Genomic DNA, 15,727 nt, shown 5'->3' with positions numbered 1-15,727 from the left:
AACCGTAAAAATGTCGAAACGTCCAATCTCGTAAAACTTTATTCGCAACTTGCTCAACTTTTCTTCATCCTCATCCGAACTAATAAACTGAGAACGTTATTTAAAAAAGTTGCCCAGTCCACATTTTAAATAGACCCATTTAAAAAGTTGTCCAACTTTTTCGACGTCTAACATAAAACCAAAAAACCATTCCGTTTTTCTCTATCGTTCTCTTAATGACGCGCGATGACGCATCCGCTTTAAAGTCCACTACTCTTGAAGATCCCGCAAAGTAGCTGAATAGAACGCACGGTATCTAAGGTTCACGGTGACACACATACATCATACATCTTGGAACGGCTGCGATTTAAACGGATCAATGAAATGCGCCCTCGCGAACGCTGCACAGCCCAGGGGCTTTTCTCGTTTCTGCACCATAGAGTATAGAGCGTCGGCATTGCGATGAAGACGACGAGAAGATACATTTGGGATTGGCACCACGCCAACAGGTCCTTCGGGAAATATATATATATACATATATAAAGGGTGGCCCAGGATGGGTGGTGCAATCTGGATGGGTGGTGATTCTATATGCAAAGATCGCTTGAAAATGTGGAATGAGATTTGCCTTTTGGGGCAGATTATGACCCTACGTTCGGTTTTTCCAACTTTTACTCCTGTCACTGTCACGTTCTTTAAATTTCGGGATTTACGGCCACGGTATCTGGCAATTCGGAAATTTAGGGCGATGGAAATTGGGGATTTCTACGTTTCGGAATGTAGATTCGGAAATTTGTGTGGGGAACATTTGGAAATTTGATCATTTGGGTGGGTGGAGGTTTGGCAACTTCAGAACGTGATAACCTAAGTAGCACGGTTGAAAATTTGGAAATTTGATCATTTGTCAAGGAAACTTGGAAATTAAAGAATTTGGTAAAATGACAACTTGAAAATCTGAACACTTGAATAATCCATAACTTGAATACTTTAAAACCTAAATAATAGAAAACTTGAATACTTGAGAAAACTCGAATATTTTAGAGAACTTGAATACCTCAGATAACTTGAATACTTGAGAAAACTTGAACACTTAAGAAAACTTGAATACTGGACAAAGTTTGAATACCTGAGAAGACTTGAACACTTAAGAAAACTTGAATACTGGACAAAGTTTGAATACCTGAGAAAACTTGAACACTTAAGAAAACTTGAATACTTGACAAAGTTTGAATACCTGAGAAAACTTGAACACTTAAGAAAACTTGAATACTTGACAAAGTTTCAATACCTGAGAAAACTTGAACACTTAAGAAAACTTGAATACTTGATAAAGTTTGAATACTTGAGAAAACTTGAACACTTAAGAAAACTTGAATACTTGATAAAGTTTGAATACTTGAGAAGACTTGAACACTTAAGAAAACTTGAATACTTGATAAAGTTTGAATACTTGAGAAAACTTGAACACTTAAGAAAACTTGAATACTTGACAAAGTTTGAATACCTGAGAAAACTTGAACATTTAAGAAAACTTGAATACTTGATAAAGTTTGAATACTTGAGAAAACTTGAACACTTAAGAAAACTAGAATACTTGACAAAGTTTGAATACTTGAGAAAATTCGAATACTTGACAAAATCTGAATACTTTAGAGAACTTGAATATCTGAGAGAACTTGAATACTTGAATACTTGAAATCTTGAACACTTGACAAAATTTGAGCACTTGCGCAAAATCAAATACTTGAGAAAATTCGAATACTTTACAAAATTTGAATACTTTAGAGAACTTGAATACTTAAGAAAACTTGAATACTTTAGAAAATTTGAATACTCGAGAAAATTTAAATACTTAAATACTTCAAAAATTGAAAACTGAAACACTTAACAAAATTTAAATACTTGGGAAAAATCGAATACTTGAGAAAATTTGAATGCTTGAGAAAATTTCAATGCTTGAGAAAACTTGAATACTTTAGAAAACTTGAATACTTGAAAACTTTAAAATTTGAATACCTAAAAGCTTGAAAACCTAAAAAATTGATAACCATCTTAATAATCTAGAAATCTAAAAAGTTGAAAACTTGAAAACTTGAGAACTTGCAAACCTAAAAATACTTGAAAATTCTATAAAATTAAAACTGGAAAATTGAGAAAACCCCTAAAAATTGAGACCTCGAAAGCTTCTAAACGTAAATACTTGAAAATATTTAAATCTTGGTCCCTACGCTAATGACTACATCAGCATGCATTATATCGCCATAGATTATGTTATCGTGCACTCTACTATCTTACGTTATAATTAACCTGCATTTAGTAAGCACTCGTATCATCAAAGTTTGCATCGCTATACATTGTCATTATACGTTATATCGCCGCACGTTGTAAAATCTCACTCAGCATACCACCCGCAGTAAATATAAGGAGTAATAACTCTCAATTATTAAACGAGTGGTGATATCTTCATACCCTAAGCAGTCTACTCCGCTGAGTATCGTGACTATATCCATATGTAACACCGTTTTTGCGATACACGTAAATCCTAAGCCATTTTCGCTGCATTCCCTGTAGCGATCCTTGTCGACAGGTATGCACCAGGTGTACGAGCTGATTTATGGCTCATCCAAACTCCATATCGGATAGAAAGAGCGAACAGGCCAGGTGCATCGTAGGAACACTAATTAACGATAAGGCTAAAAAGTATCGGTGTACAGAGCGTTTTAACCTGGGAAAATTAGTCCACGTGTTCTGGGACTATTAAAAAACTTTGCTATATCGGCGATGACAGGAATCTTTTTTATTATTCATTTAATTTTGTTATAGTTATTAATGACGAAATTGTGGATTTTGTTATTCAAGTTCAGATATTTAGTATTTATTAGAATTTTAGTTGTTTAAGTATCTATTAGAATTTTGATGTTTGAACTTATTTATTTTTGTTCAAGCTTAACATAACCTATATTTAATTTTGTCTAAGTAACTATAATCTAATTTAATTTTGTCACTGACGGAATTACTTTACAGAATAAATGTTGTGAATGATGAAAATTTATTTATGGCTTTTGTCGTTCAATTTTAGATAATTTTTTCGTTTAAACTTCTTTATTTTTGTTTAAGCTTAACATAACCTATATTCAATTTTATATAAGTTGCTGTAATTTTACTTAATTTTGTCACTGACGGAATTACTTTACAGAATAAATGTTGTGAATGATGAAAACTTATTTATGGCTTTTGTCGTTCAATTTTAGATAATTTTTTCGTTTGAACTTATTTATTTTTGTTCAAGCTTAACATAACCTATATTCAATTTTATATAAGTTGCTGTAATTTTACTTAATTTTATCAATGACGGAATTACTTCACTAAATAAATGTTGTGAATGATGATAATTTATTTATGGTTTTTGTAGTTCAATTTTAGATAATTTTCTCGTTTGAATTCATCTACTTTTGCTCAAGTTTAACCTAACATAACCTATACTTAATTTTATCTGATTATCTATAATATAAATTAACCTTATACTTAATTTTATCATTGACAAAATTACTTTAATAAATAATCGTTATGAATGACGACAATTAAATTATAGCTTTTGTCATTTAATTTTACATAATTTTGTCGTTTCAATTCATCTACTTTTGCTCAAGTTTAACCTAACATAACCTATACTTAATTTTATCTGATTATCTATAATATAAATTACCCTTATACTTAATTTTATCAATGACAAAATTAGTTTAATAAATAACAATCATAAATGACAACAGTTAAAATATGGTTTTTATATAATTACATCGTTCAAATTACTTTCATTAGAATTTAATCTAACATAACCTCAACCAGTAACATAACCTAAACTCAACCTCACACTTGATTCTATCATTCAAATCTACACCAGTTTACACTCAAAGTTAAACAAAATTTGATCATCGATTTTAAACCAAAACTTCTCGCGGTCGATAACAGTTATCGGTAACCAAAATAAAATTCTGATCACCGATAACGGTTATTGGTAACCAAAATACAATTAATATCAGTTATCGATAACCAAAATTAAATTTCCAATAACGATTACTCGTAACCAAAATTACCCTCCATTAGCACTAAAAAATACATTCATTCATAACGATTATTAATAATCACAGGAATTAAAAACAAATACTTTAATAATTTTCTGTTTTAGAGAAAAATTTATTTTATATCACAACTGATAACCTTCCAAATTTTTTTTTATAAGCTGTGGTCTACTTTTTATTTATTTATTAGAAAAATTTATTTTATATCACAAGTGATAACCTTCCAAATTTTTTTTTTATAAGCTGTGATCTACTTTTTATTTATTTATGAGATAAATTTATTTGATATCACAAGTGATAACCTTTCAAATTTTTGTTTATAAGCTGTGGTCTATTTTTTAGAGTCCAGAAGAAAGTAAAATTTATTTCCTAAAATAAAATTTATTTATTAATTTTCTTTCCCAAATTTTTCTTACGAGTTATGGTATTTGTTTTATGAGAGAATTTATGTGGGTCCAAAAGACCCCAGATTACAAGTCTACCGCCATGATAATATACGATTATAGTCTTCGGGGGCGGAAAGTTCAGTTTGAAAAAAATATACGCGTGTGATCGATCAAGTAAACACGAATGTAAAGTAGGTCATGAGCGTACACGCTCGTCAAGCAACGCTTCTTTCCCGCAGATCTTGAGAACTTCTCGAATTTACTGGGAACTTTTGGCACGCTCTTATGGAATCGCTTCGAGATGTATTAAAGAACATCCGGCGATGATTGATGCCAGTTATGAAAAGTTATTACTCAACGTTCTGTCCTAACGTTGTTATGGGTATTGTTAAGTGGAGAATACAGGAAAACTTTCCTTCCTCTGTTTATCTCGAAAGAATTTTCATTTTCGATCCAAGATTGTGGCAAGGTGATTAATTATACGTCTAGCGATTAATTATCAATCGTTTTTCATGGTCTGTGACTTCGGAGATGAAGTTTCTTCGATAACTTGTAAGATGATATTACATCGTTAGCTTTTTTCAGACATAACTCGATAACATCGCAAATTTTCACTCGATGACGGGGAACACGGTGTAACGTGAAATTACTATGTTAGCTGCAAGTTTTAATTAAAAATACTCTGATGTTGATACTATACTTGATACTCATATCGATACTGATTTTTAGACATTTATGCTGATTATAAAATTTCAAATTTAAACTTCTTCAATGCTACATTCGCCATATTGACTTTTAGAAAAACCTAACAAAATATTACTTGATTTTTATTTTTATTCAAGTAAAATATTATGAATGTACTAAATGATGCGTTCTATTGTTAAAATTTATTACAAAAATTTTAATACTTGAGAACCTTCAAATCTATCTCTGTTGCTGAAGCTATTCAATAAAACATCTTCCAGAATTCTAAAAATGTCCATATAAGCAAAATCTCAAATCTTCCGATTCTCAGCAAACCTGTAAACTTCAATTCAGAACAAGCTTAACAATTTTATCCCAAACCGAAAGTTCGACAAATCTTGTAAAATCGTTTTCGCATTCGATAATTTGGCGAGTAGCGCAGCGCGCAACTCCGAAAACGATGACGCACAAATGCATATTTCTGTCGCGGCACGTCGAAACAAGGCGTCGCGTCTACAGAATACACACAATCAGGTTTCGTCTTTGTTTAATCCGCAGACGATAACGATGGTCGATGAGATAGCATGGCGGCGTTCGAATAGTACGAGGATCTATAAACGTCGTGTAAAACGACGATTCGAAACGGGCACACACGAGCGGTGTGGCATAGAGGAAGGCATGCTTTACAGTCGCGATCGTTATCTAATAATGAGAAAGAACTTAAGACCGGGTAGCCGGGAGGCGTTCTTTTCCACCGATTTCGTGCCGGCGCATGAAACTGGTTCCACGGAGGCCCCGCATTTCCAAGTAGCACAATTGCAAACATTGATTCGAGCCAGAAACTAGATACGTCCGATTATTCCCGTGGCACACGGTCTATTATAGCTCGCGTGTAGATAACAACACGACAATGGGTGCAGTTTGCGTCGTATGCGGAAGGATCCGAGAAAAGATACGTGCGTCCTGTCGATTCGATGCGATATCGATTCACCGATCAATAGGTTCGGAAGACAGGCGATCGAAAGGCGATAACGTAGAAATCAGGTTCTTTCGGAACGTACGATCTCTCCTTCTCGTTAACCTACTTACTGTTATTCACGGCATTCATTCATCCGCTCGGCGCGTATGCGGACAGCGGCGCAATTGGGAACGATTTTGATTACGTTTGTTCGGGCAAATGGCGTTCGAAAGGCGTGCACTCACGGGACCGTGATCCTCGTTATCTACGCCCATCCTTGCTTGACCAGCGAGTTTGCCGCGAGGATCCGCGATCGAACGACCGTGAGACCGCGGCCGTGTAATCGTTTCCAGGAGAATCGATTCTCGCCAATTAACTTGGGCGAGGTTGAGACCGCTACGTAAATCACCGGAGGATACCGTGAAACTTCCGGGCGAGGGTTCGCCCGAATGCGAAACGTTCCGATACATCGAATCTCCGATTCGAGCGCGATCGGCAAGGATAGCTCTCGGCAGGAACGCGGGACGTGTTCCTAGGCCGATCTTGCCGAGCGCCGCGGGTGCCGTCGTCTTGTATTATCGATTGACGGAGGTTATGTGGAGTCGAGTCGCCGGGGCACGACGATCGCGTCGAATGGAATCCTATTCTAATCCTGTATAAGCAAGAGTATGAATACGATCTTTTGTTCCATTCGCGCTTCTTCCTTCCAGCCTTTTATTCTTCGTCATCCCCACCGCTCGCTCTGTCCTTCTTCCACCTATACGCGAATACAACAGCACTCCCTCCACCTGAATTCGCTATTTTTTCACCCTCCGAAATGACCCGTTCACATAGGAATAAAACGAGGATAGATGGGCTGGGTCAAAGCCGCGGTTAAGTAAACGGCACTCACCGTTGCTAGTCGAGGTCTGCGTTAGACCGTCTGAAGAGTAGTGGAAGGCTGATTGGCAATGGTACTCGTAGCGTCGAAAACGGCAGTATTGGCAGTGGCGGGACTGGTGGTGGCAGTCACGGCAGCATTGACGGTGGTGACGGCAGCGATAGTAACGGCAGCGGCGGTGACAGTGACGGCGAATGCTAGGGCAGCGGCTACGACGACGTCGACGACTAAGGGGACGTTGTACGCGGACGCGGCACTGACAGCGGCAGCAGCGTTAGCAACCAAATCACTTTCCTCCAAACGATCCGGGGACACCATCTCCTTGCTCGTCCGATCGCGTGCACAACCGACGACGATGCCGACGCCCGCACTGGCCACGACGCACTGTGGTCGCGCTACCACGAGTACCATCGTCGTTGTCTCATCGTCGTCGCCGTGTCTGCGCTGACACACCGGTGGGGAATCGAAACGGGCGGGACGACGGGTTCCGTTACAATCGGCTACGATTCAGTCCGCTACGAGACGAACGGTCGACTTCGAAGAAGGCGGTGGTCGTCCCCCGATCGACTGCACGACACACCGATGCTCGATGCCAGGAGACGCCCCAACGCGGGGCACCTAGTTCGACGTATGCCGAGCGACGGCTCACCCCGTGATCCGTCTGCGCTCGGCCCGACTCGCGCAGTACCGTAACCACCGGGGGTGCTTGCCTACCCAGGATCCCCTACTTCCGTTCCCCTCCTTTGCCCGCTCCCCCGCAACCCATCGGCCACTTAGCCGCGAAATTTTCAACAATCCTTCCTTTCTATTCCACCCGCCACTCGTTCGTCACTCCGCACCGATTGCTCGTTTCTGACTTTCAATACCAGCGACGATATCCCTTTTCGAGTTTCTGCCTTCGAGGAGCGATTTAACGATATGCGACACGGATGGAGGGGGTGGTGGTTTCTAGGCGTTTGATGGCGGGCTAACGGGTGGCGAGGTAAGACTCCGAGGGTAGTGGGAGTAAACGTACGGAATTGTTTTAGTCGCGGGCACCAAGAGCCCTTTGGGGTGACCTGAAGCCGTCGGGCACTCAGCGGCAAAGCGGGGGGTTAAGGAAGCCCTTGAAATCAATAGCCAGTCGCTACTGCCGCCGCCACCCTGATCAGGCTGCTCTGCGCTGTATCCGTCGCTCCACTCTCTACCGTCCACCTCCCTCTTTCGCGATCCTGATTTATCTGCACGTTCCTAGTCGTCGAGGTCCTGTCCGACCTTAGTTCGCAGTCGAACGTCCCACAACACGAGTGTCGTTTGACGGGGTTGATCAAAGGGAGCCACGTGTCGAGTGACGAGAGCGAATCTGAATGTTCCTTTAGCCGCCTCGGTTAGACGGATCTTGGCACCTTTCCTAGGGAGACCTAGGGGAAATTTTATTCCCGTCGAGGTGTTTCCGCGAACGCGATATGCATATCGCAGCTTTTCTTTTAATCTTTATCGTTTTATGTACCGGCTCGGATATCTTTTCAGTCGACGCGAATAAATTTCGAGCCCTCGTATCTTTATGATTTTTCGTCAGGCTACGAAAACCGCTTGAGTACGGATGAAACGTCATGGAAACAGGGTTTTTGGAATGATCGTACCCTCCGTTACTCCCTTTTGCCATTTCCTTCCCTCGTTCGACGAAGGGAGAAAGTACCGCGAGTGCATGTGCACGAGAGAAGGTAGTCTGATTATAAGTTGACCTACTCCACTTTGGTTCGCGTATCTATTTTTCGGGAATGAAGGGGGTTTTACATTCATCTATAAAATTATCTCGAGTATCTGATCGATTTCCAACTATATTTACGCCGGTCTAACGTTATGCGATATCGAGTGACCTTCGTTGTAATTGATTGGCGATATTTAAAGAACAACCATCGTTTCTCGAACGTTGTTTAGCATAATTTTTATTTCGTGTAGCTTTACAGTAAATTCGCTATTTTAACCCTGAGGAATTTTACAGATTCGTCACGGAAGATTATTTGCAAACTGCGTCTTGAAGACGCATTTGAATGCCACATTCCTACATTATTTTTACAAACCGGTTAAACCACTGTTTCTGACTACTTATTTTAATCAAGACACAAATTTAAGACACAATATGTTTTATCAAGACATCGTATGTTTTATTATTAAACTTTCTTGCCCTCAATTCATTTTAAGAACGCAAAATATTAGTTGTAATAGACTTAACTAAGAATACAAATGACCAAGTTAACACAAAGTATCGGCACGTGTTCGTGAAAGAGAACAGTTCGAGTTACAAGGGATTATGCATTCGTTTAATAGCCGTCCAATGATTAACCCTCAGTCGAGCAAAGTTGAATAGCCCGAAATTTATAAAACGAAAATAAATTTTAATTAACCGTATTTTTAAATGAAATTTATTTTCGGTCAAACTAAATTGAAATTCGAACTGTTGTACGCGAAATTTATCTGAGGATTATGTACACTGGGGACTTTTTTAGAAAAATGGCGATTTAAGAGAAAATGTTTCTTGTCTCACTTAAATATATTTTACCAATTTACAGAATAAATTATTCACATTTTATCGGTTATGGATAAGAAAGATTATCAAGTTTTGAGTGAACAGTAATTTAGATTATTTTATTTACAGAAATAAAATGTTGCAAAATAAAGAATTACGCATAAATTAATTTATAGTCCTTCATATAGTTGTACTTTATTTTTAATCTAAAAATAACTGCTAATCTAATATTTAACATTGTAAACTTAATGCTAATTTTCTACAGAAAAATCCAGTAAAATAAACTTACCTTATAGTTCGCGCGGATCTGAAAAGTTAGATAACGTCATCTAGCGGAAAATGCATGGAACTAAAACTCGTGGTAGCTAGAGAGCATGAAAGTAGAGGAGGTATTCGGCAAAATCGTGCGACAAGGACAGACCATAGACAAATATGTCTGTCCTCGTCGCACAATTTTGTCTGCCACCTCCTCTACTTTCATGTTCTCTAGCTACCAGGAGTTTTAGTTCCTCGCATTAACCGCTAGATTGCAGTAATAAATTTTTTTATTTATTCTTGAAAATTGTACAAATGTTACATCCACTTCACTATTGGAATGTTACAAAATAAAACAAGATGAATAATTTTTAAATGATTTACTTGGTCAAAAACAGAGATACAAATTAATTTCACTACAGAGAGATTTTCCAGTCGTGGAAGATATATGTTAAATTAATTTAACGGAAGAAACGCCTTAGAATGTTCTTTAATACCATAATTTATAAAAGAACAGAAATGAAGGTAAATATTTGAATTCTTTTAGAGTTCGGAATACTCGTTTGGATTATTTTTGAGTTAGACGATAATTCGACAGCGATCCCACTTAATAATATTAAGTCTATATTGTTACATTTTTCTTCACAACAGTGATATTAAATACAATAACGTCGAGACACTCCACAATGGGTCAAGAATTCAAGCGACAATGGAGCGGAACGTATGCAAAAGTCTTTCCTCGGACGAAATAATTTTGTGCTGATCACAAACTTTTTTATTAACAGAACTGTAAGTTCTTTCGCTTAGGAAGTTGCATCAGTGATGGGCAATTGTGCCCACTATTTATTCTAAATTTTCAAATATTTCTAAATTTAGAATATTTCTAAATTTTCAAATTTTTATATTTTCAGATTTCCGAATTTCTAAATTCCATAAAGCCCTCATTGTACGCACCATGCACCGATGCCCACGAGCTCTTCAAGGGCACTGCTGCCCATCACTATGATTGATACATTACCATAGAATTCTCAAACCATTTTGTAACCACACTGGAAAGCAACATTACTGCACCTTAGGCATATAATTGAACAATTATTCGTTATTTATGTTAAAAACGCGCGATAGAAAGAAATGATTGCGCTTTTTATTCGGTCAAGATATGTAAAACGATGAAATGTCCTGATAATTTTAATCAAGAATAAAAGAAATCGTTATGTAAGTTTCGCGTTGCCCATATCGCCATCATTCTACAAGTTACTGATAACTGGTTTTCTTCAAATACTTATGAATATTTATGAAATTAATTTTTCACGTGAATTGGAAGTATTTTGATCAGAAACTCGGAGAATGACGGATGTACATTACAAAATATGATTATTCAGATATTAACGTGTATATGAGTATGCATGATATAGAAACAATATTATATAATTTGTAAACGTGAAACGTTTACATCTTTACACTCGATAGTTCAATAATAGTTCACACCTTTATGCTACAATAATTCATTCTTTATTATCTGAAGGCGTTAGGGGTATATAGAATGAAGAAGTATTAGAATAATGAAACGTCAGTGAAACACGATTAAGTTACATTTTTTGTCTCTACTTCTAAATCACAGGAATGAATGTGTACATATGTATGTGCGTGTATGTATAGTATACATACATACGTACACGTGTAATAACTGTGACGTGCTGAATATTAATCATGAAGTGACAATCTACACTGTAGATTCTACGAACTGCTTATCAATATGCCTATATGTATATATAAATTTGTATAGCTTCGTTACAAGAAAAATTTCAAACCCCACGTTCGAGTTATACCATGCACCCACTTCTAAATAATCGAATTACCAATGACCGACAGAAAGGTACAAAATACAAAACCTTCGCCATGTGACATCCGAGATATCTTTATTTCGAATTTTTATAAGACAAACATAAAGAAATAAAAATACACTGAAGCATCAAAAACATTAATGCATTAACTCCTTAAGTGATATACCATTACTGATGGATAAAGCCAGCGTATCCAATTTCTGAGTCATAGACCACTACCAAATCAGCCAGCCCCCCTTCCCCTCCTGACTATTATGTTAGACATTAATATATTATTTTAAAATGGATACATTATGTACAATCTTACATCTTGTGATTGTTAAGTACCGTTAAGAACGTTTAAAAAAAAAAGGAAAAAAAAACAGATTCGAATGTTTCATACGAGTATCCAACAATTCTCAAGACAACTGAGATTACTTTCTTTTTTGATCGAGTATGTTCCTTTAAAAGAATTGTATTTTAATAGAACTTTGTATACTATACATAATTTACTTCGTGACAACATGGTTTCAATGATACAATTGTAAGCGAATATGTAAAGCGAAAATCCTTTCATAAGAAATACATAGAAACAGAAGCTATTTATAAACGTGAGTATATAATATTTCATGTTTTATTTATAATTTCCTATTTAAACTAACAGTATTTTTCGGATACGCGATAACAACGAAATATGTCGTAATGTGTTGCGCCTATACTCCAACAATCACCACGTCCGAGCAAAGCGCTTTATTTCTTAAAAGAGGATTTCGATTCCGGTCGCTTTACCAAAATATAAGTACACTCCTGCAGCTGATAACTCCTATTATTGTAAACCACTACCCGTTCATGTTTATAATATTTATTATGAACAACCGTGTAATACAATGACTGGTTTCGATCTTTACGATCAGTACGTGGTATATGGTAGCAGGGGCAGGCTAAGGAACACAGGGGAAGAAGGGATGTGCCAAGTTATGCGATAAAGTAATGGCTGCTCAGATCATTTTTCCCAGCACATATCCTATTATGGCCATGACAATAGCAATAAGAACGCTGAGAGGAATTGATGGCAATTGGCTACTGCTTTGTGAGGGCACAAAGGGGCTCATAGCTCTACCTGCTATTAAAGTACCGTCGTTACCCAATGTCGCGTTTTGTAATTTCAATAAATCCTCCTACAAATAATAATTAATACTCTATTTACCTATTTCTTTGCAAATTTCCCTTTTTCAAATGAAAAATAGTTTGCTGTATCATGTTATATATTTTGTAATCAGTTAATATACAAACTCCATAACTACTTACCTTCAACTGAAGATTTTCCTGCCTAAGAGTGCTCTCTTCTACCCTAAGCAAATTAACTTCCTGTGCAGCTTTTATTAATTTCTCTTCTGTTTCTCCCAAAATCTAACAAAACAAATGCATTATTTATTTATGTTCTGACAAGTCATTTTAACAACAGCATAATAGACACAATGTTAATTGTTACCTTTGGCGATAACTTAACAGAATCACCAACTCCCTTGTTTTTACCATTAGTTGAAGTTACTTCTGTTTTATTCATTGTTGCGGTAGTTGTTGAAGTAGTTTTAGCAGTTGTTGTATTAGTTACAGGATTTTCAAATACACATTTTAATTTAGATTCCATTAATAAATCTGGGTGTGTATCTTTCCACTTTAAAAAGAAACTTGTAAGTAAAATTTTGTGCAAGATTAAGTATAAAATAAGGATTCAAATATTTGTAAGCAATAATAAATGAACAAATCTTTATGTTACATACCACATCGGAAAAGTCTTCATCGTCATCATCTTTTGGAGCTATTAAAGCTTGTACCATAAATTTATGTTTATTCTTTTCTGCTGGATCAAAATCAAATGGTTGAAGAGTCACTGAAAATGCAAATAATTTAAATGTTTCAAGAATTCTGTACTGATAATTTTTACAAATTAATCAAAAACCATAGAAACACTGTACACCTTTTCCATTTAAAACTAACCAGCTATTTGAGTGACTCCCTTTGGTTTAACCGCACCACAATTAGGACGTACACAATACCTTTTTGGAGCAGTTGTCTTTATTTTAAAATAAACTTTGTGATTCGATGGATTAGTTAATCTTATGTAAGATGTGACTGATGATCCTGTGAATGGGCCTGTAATATAACATAAAAGTTAAATAACATTTAAGAAAATTGCTTTTCAATACATCTGTTCTATTTAAAAATCTTATAAAAAGGGGAGATTCAAATCCTATAATAAATTTTATATGTATATATACTTATATCACAATTCTTTTGCATATTAAAGAGGGTATTAAATAAAACAATACAATCAGATGAATAATAAACACTAACATTAACAAATCATTAAAAGCAATGACTCTTAAGAATTGGCACAGATGAAAAAGGATGCAACAAACATTAAATACTTTGTTCACAAATTGTGAATCTTTAAGTTATTTAAACTATACATTTTGTATTGATTCTGTTAATTATATTCCAAATTAAACTTTATCTTGATAAGAATCCAAAATAGGTCAAAATTATACAATGTTGGATGGGTATTTGTGCTGTTATTTTGTCAGTTTACCAATTTTTAAGGTTTCTTGATCAGTTTGATATCAGATAAGTTAATTGAAGGAATCCTTAGTTCATGAAAAATATAATTTTACATCAACAATTAAAACAAATCCCTTTCCTTTGTTCTTGACACAATGAAATGATGTTGGTCATTTGTTGACAACATTTGTCAATGCTTTGTTTGCATTTTCAAATCTTATTTAAAAATTTGCCACCATGTAAATAACAAAGTGTGATTATTCTTGATGAACAAGAAATAGGTAAAATAACTACTCCTCTTATCATTTAACAAAAAACAAATAGTATATTACAAGTGCTCCATACTTTCTAATTGGAGTACAAAACGTTTGCAATAAACGCAAACACGTACGTTATACGACATTAAACGGCAACCGAAACGTGACATTTAATACAAACATAATTTAAAGAAAAAAAATGTATGCTTTATTGAAAAAAATTTGAGGACATGAGAATAAATCCGATACATATAAAAGAAATAAACATATGCGCTCCAACTCGATGAATATGCTGACTGTATATCGGCTAATGGGAAAGGGAGACGAGAGGGGGAGACTGAGAATTCAATCGTGACTCTACTTAGCTTTGACAGCGAATGACGTACAACGAATAGGGTTAGGTATGAACAAGAAGGCTGATGATTTCTGCTAGTTCGTCGTGCATAATCTTGTTTAGTCAGAAATGTAAACGTAACGAAATTAACCAGCGAAATCAACCTTACGTCATCTTGACAACGTAGCGCACCGTGTGCAGCTCATGATAATGAACGAACAATGCGCTTGCCAGTCACGATTTAGACGAAATTCAAACAGAACAAAGGATAAGGGAAAACGTGCGAAGGAAATGCATATCAAAGAATGATTCGTCGTTTAAGCGTACCCCTGAACCGCAGTTCGCTCTGCGGTTCGATAATTAAAACTTGCTCTGGCTTCACCATCCTGCTTGACCGTCGACCAAATTCTGGGGACGATTAGTCGCAACACTTTTTCGAACGCGTGAATAATTCGTACGGGACTACGTCTCGACAGCTTAATCGACGCTGCTTGCGATTTTATACAACGGCACCGCCGTGTCTCACTACTTTCCGGGATTCCGTTGGACTAATTCTGATTTTTGCTTCGAATCAAATACGCATGCGTCACGACGGAAATTATCAGGATACGACCGTTACGTCACGAAGAGACGTTACCGCGGTAATCATATTCGCTACTTCTGCACATCCCGAAACTCGGAATACCGGTAAAAACATTCACAGCGCAAGCAAAATGAAAACGAAGTGATCGTCGATAGAAACTACTTCACAATTACCAATGTTACTGACTTCGTTTAACTAAATGTCAATAAAAATGTTTATCCTACCCCGACAGAATAAAATTGCAACTGTTATTATGACCTATACATTATAAAACGCTTATGTATGAATTACATTGCTGAAATTTCCTACTGGACAATTTACTTTCAATTTTGTATCCTATAATAAATCAACTCGAAAGTATTGAAATCATGCTTGCTTTTTCTATTTATCATTTTGTACGTGATTTGATACGTATTTAAAAATTTGGTTTTATTAGTT

The 15,727-nt window shown here is 36.2% G+C and overlaps 2 protein-coding genes across 4 annotated transcripts in view; both read right to left on the bottom strand.

The window, feature by feature from the left end:
- Window positions 1-7,416, bottom strand: part of Glut1 (Glucose transporter 1) — a 68,096-nt gene extending 60,680 nt beyond the window's left edge. Inside the window, exon 1 of the mRNA XM_076529682.1 lies at window positions 6,979-7,416. The gene's annotated coding sequence lies outside the window, so the exon portion shown is untranslated. The remainder of the gene's footprint in view (window positions 1-6,978) is intronic.
- A 4,216-nt stretch (window positions 7,417-11,632) lies between these two features.
- On the bottom strand, window positions 11,633-15,372 carry Vap33 (VAMP-associated protein 33kDa). Of its 3 annotated transcripts, none has more exons than XM_012288277.2 (6): window positions 15,034-15,361; window positions 13,555-13,710; window positions 13,338-13,447; window positions 13,046-13,231; window positions 12,862-12,963; window positions 11,633-12,731 (listed from the first exon to the last, which is right to left on the bottom strand). In XM_012288277.2, exons 1-6 carry the CDS (start codon window positions 15,089-15,091, stop codon window positions 12,552-12,554), a joined length of 792 nt encoding a protein of 263 aa, XP_012143667.1. In that variant the 5' UTR covers window positions 15,092-15,361; the 3' UTR covers window positions 11,633-12,551. The 3 variants fall into 3 exon arrangements, with proteins under 3 accessions (XP_012143667.1, XP_012143666.1, XP_076385835.1); XM_012288276.2 differs by lacking the exon at window positions 15,034-15,361 and adding an exon at window positions 14,461-14,996; XM_076529720.1 differs by lacking the exon at window positions 13,555-13,710 and having other exon boundaries at window positions 15,034-15,372.
- Window positions 15,373-15,727: the final 355 nt, after the last annotated feature.

This window comes from Megachile rotundata, chromosome 3 (genome assembly GCF_050947335.1).
Source record: "Megachile rotundata isolate GNS110a chromosome 3, iyMegRotu1, whole genome shotgun sequence".
Lineage (NCBI taxonomy): Eukaryota > Metazoa > Arthropoda > Insecta > Hymenoptera > Megachilidae > Megachile > Megachile rotundata.
This window is presented reverse-complemented; position numbering and strand designations above follow the sequence as displayed.

What these genes read in the sequence shown, in the direction of transcription:
- Vap33 (XM_012288276.2), bottom strand. Translation starts at nt 14,542, where the DNA reads ATGTCACGTTTCGGTTGCCGTTTAATGTCGTATAACGTACGTGTTTGC. An exon ending in TTTTGTACTCCAATTAGAAA is followed by an intron (nt 13,711 to 14,460) that starts GTATGGAGCACT and finishes GTTATATTACAG; the next exon opens with GCCCATTCACAGGATCATCA. An exon ending in CTGTTAAGTTATCGCCAAAG is followed by an intron (nt 12,964 to 13,045) that starts GTAACAATTAAC and finishes TTGTTTTGTTAG; the next exon opens with ATTTTGGGAGAAACAGAAGA.